Source organism: Lepidochelys kempii, chromosome 9 (genome assembly GCF_965140285.1).
Source record: "Lepidochelys kempii isolate rLepKem1 chromosome 9, rLepKem1.hap1, whole genome shotgun sequence".
Taxonomy (NCBI): Eukaryota; Metazoa; Chordata; order Testudines; family Cheloniidae; genus Lepidochelys; species Lepidochelys kempii.
Window position 1 is genome coordinate 25,039,237 of NC_136388.1, and position 20,129 is coordinate 25,059,365.

General features: G+C 39.7%; 1 protein-coding gene across 3 annotated transcripts; it reads left to right on the forward strand.

The window, feature by feature from the left end:
- The first annotated feature begins 796 nt into the window (after nt 1-796).
- On the forward strand, nt 797-14,323 carry C9H3orf33 (chromosome 9 C3orf33 homolog). 3 transcript variants are annotated; one of them, XM_073359622.2, is made up of 6 exons: nt 797-957; nt 6,151-6,330; nt 6,965-7,024; nt 10,218-10,371; nt 12,299-12,459; nt 13,075-14,323. In XM_073359622.2, the coding sequence occupies exons 1-6, from the start codon at nt 877-879 to the stop codon at nt 13,339-13,341; spliced, it is 903 nt and encodes a 300-aa protein (XP_073215723.2). In that variant the 5' UTR covers nt 797-876; the 3' UTR covers nt 13,342-14,323. The 3 variants fall into 3 exon arrangements, with proteins under 3 accessions (XP_073215723.2, XP_073215720.2, XP_073215721.2); XM_073359620.2 differs by lacking the exon at nt 797-957 and adding an exon at nt 6,786-6,828 and having other exon boundaries at nt 6,281-6,330; XM_073359619.2 differs by lacking the exon at nt 6,151-6,330 and having other exon boundaries at nt 799-957.
- The last annotated feature ends 5,806 nt before the right edge of the window (nt 14,324-20,129 follow it).

Below are 20,129 nucleotides of genomic sequence, written 5' to 3' on the forward strand. Positions count from 1 at the left end.
AAGGGAAATCATGTCTTACTAATCTATTAGAGTTCTTTGAAGGGGTCAACAAACATGTGGACAAGTGGGATCCAGTGGACATAGTGTACTTAGATTTCCAGAAAGCCTTTGACAAAGTCCCTCACCAAAGGCTCTTACGTAAATTAAGTTGTCATGGGATGAGAAGGAAGATCATTTCATGGATCAAGAACTGGTTAAAAGACAGGGAACAAAGGGTAGGAATAAATGGTAAATTTTCAGAATGGAGAGGGGTAACTAGTGGTGTTCCCCAAGGCTCAGTCCTAAGACCAATCCTATTCAACTTATTCATAAATGATCTGGAGAAAGGGGTAAACAGTGAGGTGGCAAAGTTTGCAGATGATACTAAACTGCTCAAATAGGTTTCGGAGTAGCAACCGTGTTAGTCTGTATCTGCAAAAAGAAAAGGAGTACTTGTGGTACCTTAGAGAGTAACCAATTTATTTGAGCATAAGCTTTTGTGAGCTACAGCTCACTTCACTGGATGCATTCAGTGAGCTGTAGCTCACGAAAGCTTATGCTCAAATAAATTGGTTAGTCTCTAAGGTGCCACAAGTCCTCCTTTTCTTTTTGGGAAAAAAGAGGCTGGAAGGCCCCAGTCCATTTGCAGCCATGGTGTGGGAGCTGTGTTTCATAGGCGACATGCTCTTGTGAGGCAGAGACAGGAGTGCAGTGACCCTCCGCTGCTGCCCGGCCCCTGGGGAGGACGCACGGAGGGGGTAGGGCAGGTGCTCGCTGTCCGCGTAGCCGTGCGCTACCAGGCGGCCCCGGCAGGTGGCGCTGCGGGCAGGGCGAGCGGAGCCGGCGTGCCAGGCCGCGGCCCGGGCGAGCCGCTGAGCGGGAAGCCGAGGCTGGGCCATGGCTGAGCCGCAGGGAGAGCCTGGGAATTACGTCGCTCGCATCTCCGAGTGGGCGGACTCCCACCTCACCGTCCTCCGGGTACCCTGCGGGGAGGGGCGTGCGGGGCAGGCTGGGTACAGCAGGGCGGTGGGGGGTCGCGGGCCAGGGGTCTCTTGTGGAAGGGCCCCGGCAGGGAGGCTCCCTTAGAGGCCGCTCCGCCCCGCTGTTCCCGCCACCGCCCGCCCTCGGGGCCCCACCCAGCGGTTGGAGCCTGGCGTGCCGCGGCCCCGGGCGCTCAGCACCCCTGAGATCCCCGCGCAGGCAGGAGGCCGCTGGCAGGGCCCGGCTGGCTCCTGCGCGGCTGGAGCGGAACACGTTACACGCCCCGTCCCGGGGAGGGAGGAGCGATGCCGGCGCCCTCCCTGCCACTGGCCGGATTAGCCCCCTCTGCCTTGCGGCTGGGAGCTGGCCTGGGCGCCTCCGAGCCCGCGCCCGCGCCCGCTCCTTGGGGTCGTTCCCCTTCGCCGCCAGCCCCGGAGCGTTGGGGGCCGCCCCGCGCTGTTCCGGGGGAAGAGGGCGCGCGGGGTAGTTAGCGGTGGCGGGCACAGGCGGGACAGTTGAGGTACCCAGCGCTGACATGGCTGGGACCCAGCTGGCTTGGAGCTTGTGAGGCTAGGCAAAGCCCACCCGTTCCCGTGACAACCGTCAGCGGAGGCACCATTGCTCAAGGTTCATGCCTCTTTTTCCTCTGCTATCTGCTCTGGCTTTGAATCGGTTCACTGGTCATCAGAAGAGTATCTGATAACATTTTACATCGCTAGTTTATTTAACTGGTAAGCATTAGTTCAACGTGTTAACCCGCCTTAACAGTGAACTCCCGGCCCCAGCTGCTTAATCGCTTAACCATTTAAATGAAATATTTTAACTGTTAACTTTTAAAATGGTATTTACAGCCTTAAAATAAACATAAATAAAACAAGATTAAATAGAGCCCAGGAAAATAAATTGCAACATAATAGGCAACCCTGCAGGGAAGGTATTAGGCTGTTCTTGAGCACTCCTTTCTCATAGACATTAAGGTCAGAAGGTACCATTATGATCATCTAGTCTGACATCCTGCACAATGCAGGCCACAGAATCTCGCCCACCCACTCCTGCAAAAAAACCTCTCACCTGTGGCTGAGCGATAGAAGTCCTCAAATCATGATTTAAAGACTTCAAGGTGCAGAGAATCCTCCAGCAAGTGACCCGTGCCCCATGCTGCAGAGGAAGGCAAAAAACCCCCAGGGCTTCTTCCAATCTGCCCTAGAGGAAAATTCCTTCCCGACCCCAAATATGGCAATCAGCTAAACCCTGAGCATATGGGCAAGATTAACCAGACAGATACCCAGGAAATAATTTTCTGTAGTAACTCAGCTCCCACGCCATCTAACATCCCATCACAGGCCATTGGGCCTATTTACCATGAATATTTAAAGATCAATTCATTACCAAAATCATGTTATCCCATCATACCATCTCCTCCATAAACTTATTGAGTCTAATCTTGAAGCCAGATAGGTCTTTTGCTCCCACTGCTTCCCCTGGAAGGCTATTCCAAAACTTCACTCCTCTGATGCTTAGAAACCTTCATCTAATTTCAAGTCTAAACTTCCTGATGCCTAGTTTATATCCATTTGTTCTTGTGTCCACACTGGTACTGAGCTTAAATAATTCCTCTCCCTCTCCGGTATTTATTCCTCTGATATATTTATAGAGAGCAATCGTATCTCCCCTCAACCTTCTTTTAGTTAGGCTAAACAAGCCAAGCTCCTTGAGTCTCCTTTCATAAGACAGGTTTTCCATTCCTCGGATCATCCTAGTAGCCCTTCTCTGTATCTGTTCCAGTTTGAATTCATCCTTCTTAAACATGGGAGACCAGAACTGCACACAGTATTCCAGGTGAGGTCTCACCAGTGCCTTGTATAACGGTACTAACACCTCCTTATCTCTACTGGAAATACCTCGCCTGATGCATCCCAAGACCGCATTAGCTTTTTTCACGGCCATATCACATTGGCAGCTCATAGTTATCCTGTGGTCAACCAATACTCCAAGTTCCTTCTCCTCCGTTACTTCTAATTGATGCTTCCCCATCTTATAACTAAGCTTCTTGTTATTAATCCCTAAATGCATGACCTTACACTTCTCACTATTAAATTTCATCCTATTACTATTACTCCAGTTTACAAGGTCATCCAGATCCTCCTGTACGATATCCCGGTCCTTCTCTAATTTGGCAATATCTCCCAGCTTTGTATCACCTGCAAACTTTATTAGCACGCTCCTACTTTTTGTGCAGAGGTCAGTAATAAAAAGATTAAATAAGATTGGTCCCAAAACTGATCCCTGAGGAACTCCACTGGTAACCTCCCTCCAGCCTGACAGTTTACCTTTCAGTATGACCCGCTGTAGTCTCCCCTTTAACCAATTCCTTATCCACCTTTCAATTTTCATATTGATCCCCATCTTTTCCAATTTAACTAATAATTCCCCATGTGGCACCGTATCAAACGCCTTACTGAAATCTAGGTAAATTAGATCCACTGCGTTTCCTTTGTCTAAAAAATCTGTTACTTTCTCAAAGAAGGAGAACAGGTTGGTTTGGCATGATCTACCTTTTGTAAAACCATGTTGTATTTTGTCCCATTTATGATTGACTTCAATGTCCTTAATTACTTTCTCCTTCAAAATTTTTTCCAAGACCTTGCATACTACAGATGTCAAACTAACAGGCCTGTAGTTACCCTGTAGTTTTTTTCCCCTTTCTTAAAACTAGGAACTATGTTAGCAATTCTCTAGTCATACAGTACAACCCCTGAGTTTACAGATTCATTAAAAATTCTTGCTAATGGGCTTGCAATTTCATGTGCCAATTCCTTTAATGTTCTTGGATGAAGATTAGCTGGGCCCGCCGATTTAGTCCCATTAAGCTGTTTGAGTTTTGCTTCTACCTCAGATATGGTAATATCTACCTCCATATCCTCATTCCCATTTGTCATGCTATCATTATCCCTAAAATCCTCATTAACCTCATTAACGACTGAGGCAAAGTATTTGTTTAGATATTGGGCCATGCCTAGATTATCCTTAACCTCCACTCCATCCTCAGTGTTTAGCAGTCCTACTTCTTCTTTCTTTGTTTTCTTCTTATCTATATGGCTATAGAACCTTTTACTATTGGTTTTAATTCCCTTTGCAAGGTCCAACTCTACTTGACTTTTAGCCTGTCTCACTTTATCCCTACATGTTCTGACCTTAATAAGGTAGCTTTCCTTGCTGATCCCTCTCATCTTCCACTCCCTGTATGCTTTCAGCTTTTTCTTAATCACCTCTCTGAGATGCTTGCTCATCCAGCTTGGTCTATAACTCCTGCCAATGAATTATTTCCTCTTTCTTGGGATGCAGGCTTCCGATAGCTTCTGCAGCTTTGACTTGAAGTAATCCCAGGCCTCCTCTGCCTTTAGATCCATAAATTCTTCAGTCCAATCCACTTCCCTAACTAATTTCCTTAATTTTTGAAAGTCAACCCTTTTGAAATCAAAAACCCTAGTCACAGATTTATTTTTGTTTATCCTTCGATTCAGTTTGAACTGAATTAGCTCACGATCACTTGAACCAAGGTTGTCCCCTACAACCATTTCTTCTATGAGGTCCTCACTACTCACCAAAACCAAATCTAAAATGGCATCCCTTCTTGTCTGTTCAGCAACTACTTAATGAAGGAATCCATCAGGTATCGCATTTAGGAAAATCTGAGCCCTATTATTATTACTAGCACTTGTCCTCCAGTCTGTATCTGGGAAGTTAAAGTCTCCCATGATCACGCAGTTTCCATTAGTATTTACTTTATTAAAAACATTAAAGAGGGCTCTATCCATATCCAAATTAGATCCCAGCGGTCTATAGCATACCCCAAGCACTATCACAAGGGAGGCTCTAGTAGTGATTTTTGCCCAGACGGACTCTGCCTTATCCATTCCATTGCTACTTATTTCTTTACATTCTACCTCATCGTTGATATACAATGCTACTCAACCACCTTAACCTTTATTTCTGCCTTCCTGTCTAAAAATACTGAGACTTTTAATGACGTTTTAATTATAATATACAACATCTGGAATCACGAGCATTTCTAGGAAGGTTCTAGACCGGGGTGGGCAAACTTTTTGGCCCGAAACCACATCGGGGTGCAAAACTATATGGAGGGCCCGGTAGGGAAGGCTATGCCTCCCCAACAGCCTGGCTCTGCCCCCTATGCACTCCCTCCCACTTCCTGCTCTCTGACTGTCCCCCTCAGAACCCCTGACCCATCCAACCCCTCCTGCTCCTTGTCCCCTCACTGCCCCCTCCTGGGACCCCCCAAACCACCCCCCCGGGATCCCTATCTAACACTATCCACCCCCTATCTAACACTTCTGCCCCCTGACAGGCCCCCCGGGACTCCCACGCCCTATTCAACCCCCCTATTCCTCAACCCCTGACTGCCCCGGAACCTCCGCCCCATCCAACTGCTCCCTGTCCCCTGACTGCCCCCCGGGAATTCCTACCCAACCATGTCACCACCGCGCGCCGCTGCTGCCCCCTTACCATGCCGCTCAGAGCGGCAGGAGCTCGCAGCCCCGCTGCCCGCATGGCAGCGTGGCTGCAGGTGAACAGCAGGGGAGGGGCCGGGGGCTAGCCTCCCGGGGCAGGAGCTCAGGGGCTGGGCAGGACAGTCCCACAGGCCGGATGTGGCCCGTGGACCATAGTTTGCCCACCTCTGTTCTAGACTGAGGGCCAAAGCTAGCCCTGACATAAGCAAGGAGGGCTGCCTGCTCTCTACACTTCTGAGTTTTGCTCTAGAAATCCAAATGGTAAACCCTTGCTTCTGGGTGCCAAGAGGGGATTTATTAGACTTGTGTTAAAACTTCTATTTTTAGTAATGCTACAGCAATGTATTTAATGCAAAGGTCTACAATTTAGAGGACAGTTAGAAATTGTAATATGCTTTACTTTCTAAAATCAACACATTTATCATTGTGAAAAGCAGGCAGAGGTAATCTAGCAACATAAGAAATTACATCTATTTAAAGGAATGTTGTTATGGGATTCAGCACTTAAAAAGAAATACCAACACTTCCTGGAACAGACTTTGCAATGAGGGGTGAAGTCAAATAGTACTAAAATAGCTGTACAAAATAGGCGCAATTCCTATGAGAATTCGTAGTTTGATTTTCTTTTCATCTCACTTTTTTTTTTTTTTTTGAGAAGGTATCGCATGAAACAGGGCTACATTCAGTGCTTGATTACAACTGTGAAACATTTACTTTCCATGTTGTAAGCAATGGCAGCATTTGGGTTAGTGAAACTATAGATCAAGATATTTCTAACTCTGGAGAAGTCACTTGTAAAGAATTTTACAATCTGTATCCTGAAGATTCCATTTTTGAGGTAATTAGTATACATTTTATTATTATTATTATTATTTATTATTACATTAATTATATTTATTATTAAAACAGCAATTGTAATTTGAATGGGCCATTTTGCCTGCTTTTTTGGGAAGAGGGGGAGAATGGAGCTAAAAGTAATACAAATAGTGGGATTTCCCAATAAAATGCAATGTGCCTTGTTGGATCGTATTAGCTGGATCTAGATGTCATGTTATGGAAGGTATTTTTAAGTACTCGATGTAGCTCCTTTGCTGAATCTTCAGGTAGACTTGAAAATTTCCTGCATTTTTCTGTAATGTGTGTTTTCTTAAATTCATCTACTATCATGAGCAACTTGCTTTATTAACGTCTTAGTAATATGTATGATCTGGAAAACTTCTGTCGGACATATTTGGTTGTGAGCGAGATCAGTTTTATTATTATGTATTATTTATTAAATCATTTGTACTCTAGATTCACTAAAATACAAAACAGAGAACTTGCGCAAGATCCCCCAGTGAGTCAATTCATATTAGAACTTCTTGATTGCCTGTTACCTCTTCGGTTTTATTTTATTTTTTCTTTAATGTTTTTAATCCGATGAAAATAATGAGAGGTGAAAAAAATTAAGGATTTAAATCTGTTTTTTGCAGAACATTAGCACTGGAATGGCAATAGCTGGAGTCATTTTATTTGCAAAGAGTATTAAATTGGTAAGTTGTGAATAATTTGTTAATGAGCAGTCTTTATACCCTTTTGTCTCGTTTAGTTGAAGATGTATGGGGTCAGATTGTGTCACTGTTCCATCTTCTTTGTGTCACTCTGGCATAACAAAACAGGCAGACAGCTAGGGTAACTGATCAGTTGGGGGGGAGTGTTGCCTTGGCATAAGAGAATCTAGGAGGTGACATAGGGCTGGCCTGTAGAGGAGGGGATATGAGAAGGGTGTGGCCAAAGTGCTGCTGAACTCTATTGATCCTCCAGAGATGCTCCTTTAGAGTCATTGCAGCTGGAGCAATTCAGATCTGCTTGAAAGTATTCTCAGTTGATTCTCAGAACTGGATCAAAAGCCTGGGCATCAGTGGGCTACAAATGTTGCCAACAGCCATCTTTGTGGGCTCTACAGGCAATTTGTTCTGGGCAGAGAAGACCTACTCCCTAATAGCTTGCACAGTATGTTTATACTGTTCTTATTTCAAGTGTTTCTATAAATGAAAGTTTGTGAAAACTTTACATTAGGGTTAGAGAGCAATTGAAAAATAATCCCTATTTTTAATGATCTTTCATTCATATTTGAAAAGGAATCTTGAAGTGGTTGGTCTGGTGGATTGGAAGATTACAGGCAGTCTGTAAATTCTCTCTTCCACTGGTTTAATATTGCTGCGACTGTACTGAGGTTGTAGAAGTGGTTCACAATCAAACTGTGTAATCTCTAATTGACAGAAGAGTAACTTTAAGATTTCACATGTATTTTATTGTACTTCATCTTCAAAAAATCTTTAATTAGATGTAGCAATAATAAAATGTGATGGGTTTTTGGCAACATAATTATACACACATCTGTTGACCTTTCTTTACTTTCAAACTAAACTTTACTTCCGAGGCCAAAAATCTTGTCAGCTTTGACTTCAGATTCCCTCTTACCCCCTATGTCTCCCTTGTCTATAAACCTCTTTCACCACTTCCAGAGCATTGCTAGAATTCCTCCTTATTTTGACTCAGTCTGCTGAATTTCTTATTCATCTTGTGATCACATTCTGCCTTGATTGTTTCATTTCTCTTTTTTGCATTTTCTAAACATTTGATGATTCATATGCTGTGCTCAGGCAACTTTTCCCCTGGAGATTGGACTGTATCATCCCTGTCACCTTCATTCATGTCCTGTTCCTCTCCAGTTCCATTTTGCCCTCGTTTTTTTTAAAAAAAACTTTCCATAGACTTGCTCCTTCTAGTTCCTGTGTCTTCCTACTATATCTTCCTACAGTCTTCTAGATAGACTCCTACTCATCTGTCTGTCCTTTCTACTCTTCCAATCTTGGGACCTTTTTCAGTTTACTAGTGTATGTAATCCCAGTTGAGTCAACAGAAGCACTCATGTGACTTGAACACTGATGTTTGTTACCTCTGTTCCTTTCCCATAACTCTTCATAGCAGGCAGTTACTTGCCACATGTTGTTCTACTTCCTGAGCTGTGATATCCTTCCTTCTCTTTATACTCACCCTAAAATCTTCCCTCACTCGTATGACTGACGCATCGGGCCAGCTCCTGGCATTTCATAAGACTGCTTTACGCCACATTGGCAATATAAAGCAGATCTTAACATTGTTCTGCCTGGCAGTTAGCTGGTGTAGAAGTGGCATAGTCAGTTGAATTCCACTCTCTCCTTACGATTCCGAGAACCATTTTCTTACAGTTTGCAATATATCTGCCCAAACAGCTCACAAGAGCGCTTTTTAATTCCAAAAGGCAATTGGGGTTGCAGTTGTTTTATGCAGGGACTGAAACTATAATGATTCCCAAAGCTAATTTTACCTCATACTTTGGAGTCTGAATATGCCTAATGTTCTTTGAATTCTTGTTTGGTTATTACTGGAACTGTATTCCGAACTGATCTTCACATGTCCTAGAACTCTATAAGATTTTAGATGTAATGTTAATGTGAAGCAGTACTGAATAGTCTTTACTGCAGTCATTGCTTTTTTCTCAAACCTGGGTATTTGCGTATGATGGTATTTAAAAAAAATTCAAGTCTTTGTAAATACACTTAAATGGCTGTTGGACCTTGGAATGCAAATTAGATTTGACTCTGAGCCACTTCTCAACCCCATTTTATTTTATTTATTTACAAAACCTTCAAACTCTCTGCCTGCAAGGTCCCATATTTCTCAATTCCTAGTTAGGGGACCTTGCAGACAACAGAGTGAAGGTTTAGTAAATAGAATAAAAATGGGATGATGGGATGTTCAGCTGGCTTTTTTAGAGCGTGATGTGTCATTCAGTGAGAGCATCACTTAATAACTATGTGAATAGATTAATCTGAATATATCCTGCATATGATCTTAAACAATAGGGGCTTTAAAATTAAACATTGATAATAAAGTTTCTTCATTTCTAGGATTTGTCTTTTTCTGTCAGTCCTCACACCAAATCTCTAGTTTATGCCCCAATTATGTCCCACTTTGGTCCCTCCCAAACACACACATTGTCCTCCTTCAATCCATACAAAATGCTGCTGCTAAACTCATTGCTCATCAGATTGATCATGTAACCTCCCCTTTTTGAATCTCTCAATTGATTTCCCATCTGATGTCAAATCAGATTTAAATTTCTGTCTTGGTGTTCAAAGTTCTACATAACTCTGCCTCTCCTCACATATACTGCCTTGTCAAGCCTCTCCTGCTGCCAGCGTTTCCAAAATTGTCCACCCTTGTGTGAGAATCTGACAAAATCACTTATGTGCGCCTTTCTTGCACCCCTGCACGGGATAACCTCTCTGAGCTCATCTGCAAGACTCCTACCCTTGTTGATTTTTAATCTTCTCTTAAAGATGCACTTCTGCCATTCTGCATATAGTGAATCAGATTGACTTGTGTATAAATTGTATATAAAATGGGTATTGTTATTGTCTTTCCCCTGACCTCTGTCTACTTGCCTGTACTTGATTGTGAGTTCCTTGGAGTGGGGACCATTCTTTTTAATTGTGTGGAAAATGTCTAGCAATAGCTACAACAAATTAATAATAATAATAAAGTTCATTAGTATAACGTAGTGGAGTTTGTAATTTGCAAGATTCATCTTGACAAAATATGGGTTCAGTGTGATTGCATTTTTTCAAATAATGTGTAACTGCTGTTTTTATTTTTCCTAAGACTTTGTCTTACTCTTCCTTCCTCCTGTATCAACAGACAACAAAATTTACGAGTGCTTTGGATATACCAGTAGAATTTATAGAAAAGAATGTGAAACTACGAGGAAGGTTATGTCACATAACTGAGAAAGGACTAGAAGTTGAACATGTTCCCATTAGCCTTCCTTTCCTGTCATCATTACAGAGAAAATGTAAGTAAAAGTTCAGGAAGAATGAGACTAATCATGACAAAATTAAATGTCCTCATTTGATACAATTGATATCAACTAAATGAGCAAAAATCTGCAACATCTGAATTGTTCCTTTAAAAACTTTTTTAGTTAATGTAGTGCCCTTAGAAAGCAGTTGGGGAGACAGCTTAGAAAATGAAGTTCTGTTCACACACAGAACAGTTACTGTATAAGCAGTGGTAGAGGAAGGGTTGGGAGTGAAGAGGGCCTGAGTTCTGATTCTGGCTCTGGCACTGACTCTGTGTGAGGCTGAGGCCATGTTATTTCACCTCTCTGCTGAAGTTTCCCCACCAGTAAAATGAGGTAATATTTATCCAAATACTTTAAAAGTGTATTGTAAGGATTTATTAATACTGTGAATTGAATATGCATCTGTCTAGACATCTTATGTATTCATGTGGTCCCTGTTACCATAGTATCTGAGTGCCTCAGAATCTTTAATGTATTTATCTTCACAAGACACCCATGAGGCAGGGACTTATAGTTTTCCCACTTGATGGCTGGGGAACGGAGGCATGAGAGACTGAGGCCTCGTCAATATTAGAATCTTTCATAGGCATAATAATGTTTAAGGGTGTGAGGTTTTTTTGACACTTTTATACTGACAGAAGCCCCAGTTTAGTTTGTTATATCCGCAAAAAAGTGCTTTTGCCAGCATAACTTATTTTGTTCAGGGAACTAGTATAAGCTATATTGGCAAACGCACGCTATTGCCAGTACGCTACAGCTGCAGTAGGAGGGTTTGCCAGTATAACTGTTTAGAGGGATTTGATATAGAAATTCACTGGGGTTTGAGCACCTAAGTCCCGTAGATTCCCTAGAATATCCTAGCTTGTACAGATAATGATAATTTCATTAGATAGAATTAAAAAAAGATTGGAAGGGCTATAAACTCTGATGCTTCAAGGCACAAGCCTATTTTTAACTGAAGGGACGTAGAAGAAACTTCCATATGGAAGTTCTATAATTGTCCATGTCAGAGTTTCTTGCACCTTCCAGAAGTAGATGCTATCAGCTGCCATTGAAGACAGCACACTAATCTAGATGGACCACTGGTCTGACCCAGTTATGCAGTTCCTATGTTCATAACTCCATTGATTTCTGTGAGGTTGTATAACTCCATTGGATCATAGCTGAGTGTGTGTTTACTGCAAATGCTGTCAGAAAATGTTAATATTTAAAAAAAAAAGTCATTCATACATAGGGAAGATATTTATTCAAACCAGAATATAAAGTGGACACACTAAACTTTTGATGATGCATCTTCCCTCTGCTGGGCAATTACTTTTATATGTAGTTTAAATAGAATTATCTTTGTTGGATAAATCATGCTGTAACCAAATGTGTCATTGGCTTTAAAGACACTGTAAGAGGTCTGGATTTCAGTCTTCTGAGTACATCATCGATAGGTTAAATGTCAACAAAATAAAAACTTGGGCTTGATTTTAATTGCACACAAGTTTCACACTGTTGTAGTTCAATGTAGTTTAATGTAGTTACTCCTGACATATACTGGGGAGAAAGAAGAATCAGGCTTTTTTAAGCAGTGTGATTCTCTAAGAAAAAAATCTGACATTAGGCATTACAGTCTGATGTCTTGGAATCTCTTTTCTTAATGTGTACATAAATTTTCTAGGAAAATATTTTCTGACAATTTTTAAGCACATTATTCTGAAACAGGAGATAAATATCATGTCAGAACGTATGAGACCAGATCCTCTGCTGTTGTAAATCATTGTTGTTCCAGCGACTTAAATAAATATTCCATGTAAGTCAGTGAAGCTACACTTTTTGCAGACACTAAGGATCTGGCCCATTGTGTGGAATTGGATCTTTTTCGATCATGTTGTAGTAAGAAAAACGTTTTTTATATATGTAATATATTCAGGGCAATCAAATGGTGTTTTGCTGGTCAGACTTGCTGGAGTGGAGCTGACACCGAATGCTATGGCCTGGTTACAGGAAGAGTTAAAACCTGCACAAATGATGTGGTTCCAGCTTCTTGGAAGGGAGGATTTGGTGCTTGATTGCCTCATTTTAGTAAATAAGGTAAACACAGTAACAAGAAGGACTGACAGTTCTTTAACTTTTATTTATATCCTAAGATTTGCAGTGATTATTGCTATTATTTGCTTAATATGTAAGATATAATGGTATTATATTAAATTGATATATTAAACATTTATGCAGACATTTTATATGTTCAAATTGGAGATAAAATAAATATTTATACTTTTGCGAACTCACGTAAAATGTGAATATAGCTTTTGAGTGGCTAGTTAGCAATTCTCCACGCAGTCATGGTTTGTGGCATCTGAAAATACAGTGCAAGCTCTGTAGTCTAGTGCTCTACAATGTCTTAAGAATTTTGATTGATCGAGTATCTGGTGTATTAAATGTTGTTCCACAGATGCCTGCGTATTTCATGTTTTAATTTATAAATGCTAAAAGCAATTTGAATGCTCTACAACTTTTAACTATTTCTGGAGTTCCCAACACCAAAAGGGTATAGAATTAGCCAAAAAGAGGTCATTCCTAACTCATAACATTCAGACAATTCACACAACAGATTAATTGAAAATGTACTAATAGTGTTAATATCCTTTGTAAATGGCCAAGTGAATACATAATGTGAAATGCTGCCTTCACTTAATCTTTTTGTAGGGTAGATTTTTCAGTGTGTGCCTGAATGAAGAGATCTTGAGACAAGGGCTTGGCAAAACAACTCGTATTGAAGGACTACATCATGACTCTCCATTATACTGGAAGCTTCACAAAAGACTACTTCAAGCAGAACTAAAAGCCCTGAAGAAAAATAAGGGAATATGGAAAGAAGAAAGTTATGTTGAAAAACTTAAAGATCATATAAGTAATAATAAATTTGTACAGAAGTTAAAACAATTTGCAAACTGGCTACGAATACGTATTTAAAAGTGAAATGGGAAGGACTTAGATGGAAAAATGCTATTTGGACATCGATGAGTGTCTCTTTGGTGCGTGCTTTTTATTAACAATGAGCTTATGAAGGAAAGCCTGAGCCTTGATTTTTGAGGCTCCTTCCTCAAGGAAAAATATAGAAAATAGTCCTAGTAATATCACTTAAAGAGATGTTTAAATATAGTATAATTCCTGTATAAAAATAAACTTCCGCATGATGATGCCTGCTAAAGTGTGTGAAGGCTAACATTATTCAAATATAGGAGCCTAAAGTTATGCTTCTAAATCCTTAATTTAGGCTCCTAAATAAGTGGTCAGATTTTCAAGAGTGCTGAACACCCAGATGTCTTTATTTACCTCAGTGGAAATGACTGAAGATCCTATTTTTGAACATCTAAAATATTCATGTCACACTTCACTTACATTGCAGTGGAATATAATATGTAGGAGGACTGCTTGACAACTGAATATTAATTATTAGATATCACCAAAAGAATATAACTTTCCAATACTTCTGCTTTCTTGGACCTTTGTTGTACATACGTATTTTAGTTTGAGTCCGATATAAGGGAACACATATGTATTATGTTTACTATTTGTGTGTTTTAAAAGTTTAACATGTTGAATAACTAGTTCTACTATGTAATTAATAGAAAAGGTGAATTGACACAGCTGATCTTAAAAAGAAGAGTGTATAGAAGCTCCTAACCACAAGAATTTAAATTTTGAAACACAGTAGGTGAGCATAAGTTAGTATATCAATAAACTACTTATTTGCTTGTAGTATAAATAATTTTTTTTATATATTTGTAAAGAGTTGCACAATTTAAAGATTATAATCTGGTGGAAGTGACCTTTTGAATATTCATTGTTTGTTTCTGTATCTAGGTTAAATCAAGTGAATTAGACATGTTTTGTAGTCAAGAGCACTAAACTCTGTGCAACCTTAAAAATTAAACATGGCACATTAAATGTCTTCTTATCCTCTGTTCTTATTCTTAGCTGCAGTTTTTTAAAACTGAGGACGCTTATACTTTTGAAGGATGAAATAGCCAAAAAACCTATTATGAGAGCAGTATACTTGTGTGTGTGTTGAACTTTTATGATCTTGATAATAACAGTTTGCCACCAGAACAGATCTGACATTCTGGCTTTATGAAAAGGTGTATTCCTTTTAAGAGTAGGGCAGGCTGATCACCCTTTCTAGGATATAAAATAATTAGGGCAGTCAAGCCATTAAAAAATGAATTGCGTGATTAATTGCAATGTTAAACAATAATAGAATACCATTTATTTAAATAGTTTTGGATATTTTTTACATTTTCAAATATATTGATTTCACTTACAGCACAGAATAAAAAGTGTACAGTGTTCACTTTGTTTATTTTTTATTATAAATATTTGCACTGTAAAAAACAAAAGTACTATAATAGTATTTTTCAATTCACCTAATACAAGTACTGTAGTGCAATCTCTTTATCATGAAAGTTGAACTTACAAATGTAGAATTATGTACAAAAAATAACTACACTCAAAAATAAAACAACGTAAAACTTTAGAGCCTACAAGTCCACTCAGTTCTACTTCTTGTTCAGCCAATCACTCAGACAAGCAAGTTTGTTTACATTTGCAGGAGATGATGCCCGCTTCTTGTTTACAATATCACCTGAAAGTGAGCACTGGCATTTGCATGGCACTGTTGTCACTGGCATTGCAAGGTATTTATGTGCCAGATGCACTAAAGATTCATATGTCACTTCATGCTTTAACCACCATTTCAGAGGACGTGTGTCCATGCTGATAACAGGTTCTGCTTGATAATGATCCACAGCAGTGCCGACTGACGTGTGTTAATTCTCATCATCTGAGTCAGATGCCACCAGCAGAAAGTTGATTGGTGGTTCGGGTTCTGTAGTTTCCGCATCAGAGTCTGGCTCTTTTAAGACTTCTGAAAGCATGCTCCACGTCTCATCCCTCTCAGTTTTTGGAAGGCACTTCAGATTCCTAAACCTTGGATCGAGTGATCTAAGATTTCTAAAGATAGCTACATTGGTAGCTTTTTTGCATTCTGTCAAATCTGCTGTGAAAGTGTTCTTAAAACGAACAACATGTGCTGGGTCATCATCCGAGACTGCTATATCATGAAATATATGGCAGAATGCGGGTAAAACAGAACAGGAGACATACAATTCTCCCCCCAGGGAGTTCAGCCGCAAATTTAATTAATGCATTATTTTTTTAATGTGCATCATCAACATGGAAGCATGTTCTCTGGAATGGTGGCCGAAGCATGAAGGAACATACGAATGTTTAGCATATCTGGCACATAAATACCTTGCAATGCCAGCTACGAAAGTGCCATGTGAAGGCCTGTTCTCACTTTCAGGTGACATTGTAAATAAGAAGTGGGCAGCATTATTGCCCATAAATGTAAACAAACTTCTTTGTCTTAGTGATTGGCTGAACAAGAAGTAGAACTGAGTGGACTTGTAGGCTCTAAAGTTTTACATTGTTTTGTTTTTGAGTAAAGTTATGTAACAAAAAAACCCACTACATTTGTAAGTTTCACTTTCATGATAAAGAGATTGCACTACAGTAATTGTATGAGGTGAATTGAAAAATACTATTTCTTTTGTTTGCCATTTGTATAGTGCAAATATTTGTAATCAAAAATAATAATATAAAGTGAGCACTGTCTACTTTGTTGTAACTGAAATCAATATATATGAAAATGTAGAAAAACATCCAAAAATATTTAATAAATTTCAATGGTATTCTATTGTTTAACAGTGCTATTAAATCTGAGATTAATTGCGATAAATTTTTTTAGTTAATCGCATGTGTTAACTGCAATTAATTGACAGCCATAAAAATAATGTATGAAAATGTTTTCTTTAATCTCTGTTAATGGTCATTTTAGATGTTACTTGTAAATAATTAGCTTCAGATAAGATGTGGGATTTTGAAGTTCTTGATGTCCCTTTACTGTTATGATTCTTAGACTGAAATGTGGTATGTTCATTTAAAAAAAAAATCCTTGGAATTATCCTGATAGTTTGAAAGGGACCTTAAAATATATTTTTAGAAAAAATTCTGTTTAAAAAGAACAATAATATACAAGCTTCTATTTTCCTGTCTTTAATTTAGATGATGGTGTGGTGGTTTTGGTTTTATTTTTTGCGGGGGATGGGACCTGTTACTTAGGCTTTGCTATTTCTGTAGACTTTGCTTGAGTCAGTGAGTTCTAAACATCCAGACACAGAGATTTGAACATGGCGAGAAAAACTACCACACCTTTCTGCATCCAGTTTTCCAACCAACAGGATGAAAAAATATAATGGGAGTGTAGCAAGATTTGTCTTTGAAATAAATTCAGCCTAACAATGATGTAGTGAAATAAAAAAAACTCTGTTTATTGTGTCCAAATCAGAGAGAGAGCAAGCTTGTGTCATACCATCTGCCTCAACATGCAGCATAATAGATGAACATAAGAACGGCCACAATGGGTCAGACCAAAGGTCCATCTAGCCCAGTATCCTGTCTTCTGACAGTGGCCAATGCCCGGTGCTCCAGAGAGAATGAACAGAACAGGTAATCATCAAGTGATCCATCCCCCGTTGCTCATTCTCAGCCTCTGGCAAACAGAGGTTAGAGACACCATCCCTGCCCATCCTGGCTAATAGCCATTGAAGGACGTATTCTCCATGAATTTATCTAGTTCTTTTTTGAACCCTGTTAGTCTTGGCCTTCACAACATCATCTGGCAAAGCGTTCCACAGGTTGCCTGTGCATTGTGTGAAGAAATACTTCCTTTTGTTTGTTTTAAACCTGCTGCCTATTTGATGAGCCCTAGTTCTTGTGTTATGAAAAGGAGTAAATAGCACTTCCTTATTTACTTCCTCTACACCAGTCATGATTTTATAGACCTCAATCATATCCCCCCTTAGTCGTCTCTTTTCCAAGCTGAAAAGTCCAAGTCTTATTAATCTCTCCTCATTTGGAAGCCGTTCCATACCCCTAATAATTTTTGTTGCCCTCTTCTGAACCGTTTACAAATTCAGTATATCTTTTTTGAGATGGGGCAACCACATCTGCACACAGTATTCAAGATGTGGACATACCATGGATTTATAGAGGCAATATGATATTTTCTGTCTTACTACCTATCCCTTTCTTAATGATTCCCAACATTCTGTTCACTTTTTTCACTGTCGCTGCACATTGAGTAGATGTTTTCAGAGAACTATCCACAATGACTCCAAGATTTCTTTCTTGAGTGGTAGCAGCTAATTTAGACACCATCATTTTTTATGTATAGTTGGGATTATGTTTTCCAATGTGCATTACTTTGCATTTATCAGCATTAAATTTCATCTGCCATTTTGTTGCCCACTCAGCCAGTTTTGAGAGATCCCTTTGTAGCTCTTCACAGTCTGCCTGGGAGTTAACTATCTTGAGTACTTTTGTATCATCTGCAAATTTTGCCACCTCACTGTTTAGCCCTTTTTCCAGATCATTTATGAATATGTTGAATATGACTGGTCCCAGTACAGACCCTTGGGGGACACCACCATTTACCTCTCTCCATTGTGAAAACTGACCATTTATACCTACCTTTTGTTTCCTAACTTTGAACCAGTTACCAGTCCATGAGAGGACCTTCCCTCTTGTCCCATGACAGGTTACTTTGCTTAAGAGCCTTTGGTGAGGGACCTTGTCAAGGCCTTCTGAAAATCTAACTACACTATTGTCAAGGTTCCTTCCCCGCTCTGAACTCTAGGGTACAGACCCCCTAAGCTTATTCTTACCAGCTTAGGTTAAAAACTTCCCCAAGGTACAAACTTTGCCTTGTCCTTGAACCATATGCTGCCACCACCAAGTGTCTTACACAAAGACCAGGGAGACGTCTTCCCGCAAAATATCCCCCCAAGCCCTACACCCTCTTTCCTGGGGAAGGCTTGATAAGAATCCTCACCAATTTTTACAGGTGAACACAGACCCAAACCCTTGGATCTTAAGAACAATGAAAAATTAATCAGGTTCTTAAGAATTTTAATTAAAGAAAAGGTAAAAGAATCACCTTTGTAAAATCAGGATGGTAAATACCTTACAGGGTAATCAGATTCAAAACATAGAGAATCCCTCTAGGCAAAACCTTAAGTTACAAAAAGACACAAAAGCAGGAATATACATTCCATCCAGCACAGCTTATTTTACCAGCCATTAAATAAAAGGAAATCTAACACATTTCTAGCTAGATTACTTACTAACTAACAGGGGTTGTGAGGCTGCATTCCTGATCTGTACCCGGCAAAAGCATCACACAGACAGACAGACCCTTTGTTCCCCGCCCCCTTCCAGATTTGAAAGATCTTGTCCTCTCATTGGTCATTTTGGGTCAGGTGCCAGCTAGGTTACCTTAGCTTCTTAACCCTTTACAGGTTAAATGGTTTTGCCTCTTGACAGGAGGGATTTTATAGCACTGTATACAGAAAGGTGGTTACCCTTCCCTTTATATTTATGACAACTATATCCACTGGATCCCCCTTGTCCACATGCTTATTGACCCCCCGCAAATAATTCTGTTAGACTGCTGAGGCATGATTTCCCTTTACAAAAACCATGTTGACTCTTCCCCAAGAAATTATGTTCATCTATATGTCTTACAATATTGTTCTTTACTAGGGCTGTTGATTAATTGCAGTTAACTCATGCAATTAACTCAAAAAAATTAATCGTGATTAATCACAGTTTTAATTGCACTGTTAAACAATAGAATGCCAATTTAAATTTATTAAATATTTTGGATATTTTCTCATTTTCATATATATGGTATTCTGTATTTTATTACAAATACTTGCTCTGTAAAAATGATAAAAGAAATAGTATTTTTCAATTCATCTCATACAAGTACTATAGTGCAATCTACTTGTCATGAAAGTGCAATTTACAAATACAGATTTTTGTTTGTTACATAACTGCACTTAAAAACAAAACAATGTCAAACTTCAGAGCTTACAATTCCACTCAGTCCTACTTCTTATTCAGCCAATCACTAAGACAAACAAGTTGTTTACATTTATAGGATATAATGCTTTCCTCTTCTTATTTACAATGACACCAGAAAGTGACTGTAGGCATTTGCATGGCACTTTTATAGTCGGCATTGCAAGGTATTTAATACATGCCAGATCTGCTAAACATTCGCATACCCCTTCATTCTTCAGACACCATTCCAGAGGACATGCTTCCATGGTGATGATGCATGTTAAAAAAAAATGCATTAATTAAATTTATGCCTAAACTCCTTGGAAGAGAATTATATGTCCCCGGCTCTGTTTTACTCGCATTCTGCCATATATTTCATGTTATAACAGTCTCGGATGATAACTCAACACATGTTCATTTTAAGAACACTTTCACTACAGATTTCATAAAACACAAAGAGGGTACTAATGTGAGATTTTTAAAGATAGCTATAGCACTCAACCCAAGGTTTAAGAATCTGAGGTGCCTTCCAAAATCTGAGAGGGGTGAGGTATGGCGCATGCTTTCAGATGTCTTAAAAGAGCAACACTCCAGTGCGGAAACTACAGAACCCAAATCACCAAAAAAGAAAATCAACCTTTTGCTGGTGGTATCTGACTCAGACAATGAAAATGAACATGCATTGGTCTGTACTGCTTTGGATTGTTATTGAGCAGAACCCGTCATCAGCATGGACGCATGTCCCCTGGAATGGTGGTTGGAGCATGAAGGGACATATGAATCTTTAGTGCATC

What these genes read in the sequence shown, in the direction of transcription:
- C9H3orf33 (XM_073359622.2), top strand. Translation starts at nt 877, where the DNA reads ATGGCTGAGCCGCAGGGAGAGCCTGGGAATTACGTCGCTCGCATCTCC. An exon ending in TTGCAAAGAGTATTAAATTG is followed by an intron (nt 7,025 to 10,217) that starts GTAAGTTGTGAA and finishes CTGTATCAACAG; the next exon opens with ACAACAAAATTTACGAGTGC. An exon ending in GTCATCATTACAGAGAAAAT is followed by an intron (nt 10,372 to 12,298) that starts GTAAGTAAAAGT and finishes TAATATATTCAG; the next exon opens with GGCAATCAAATGGTGTTTTG.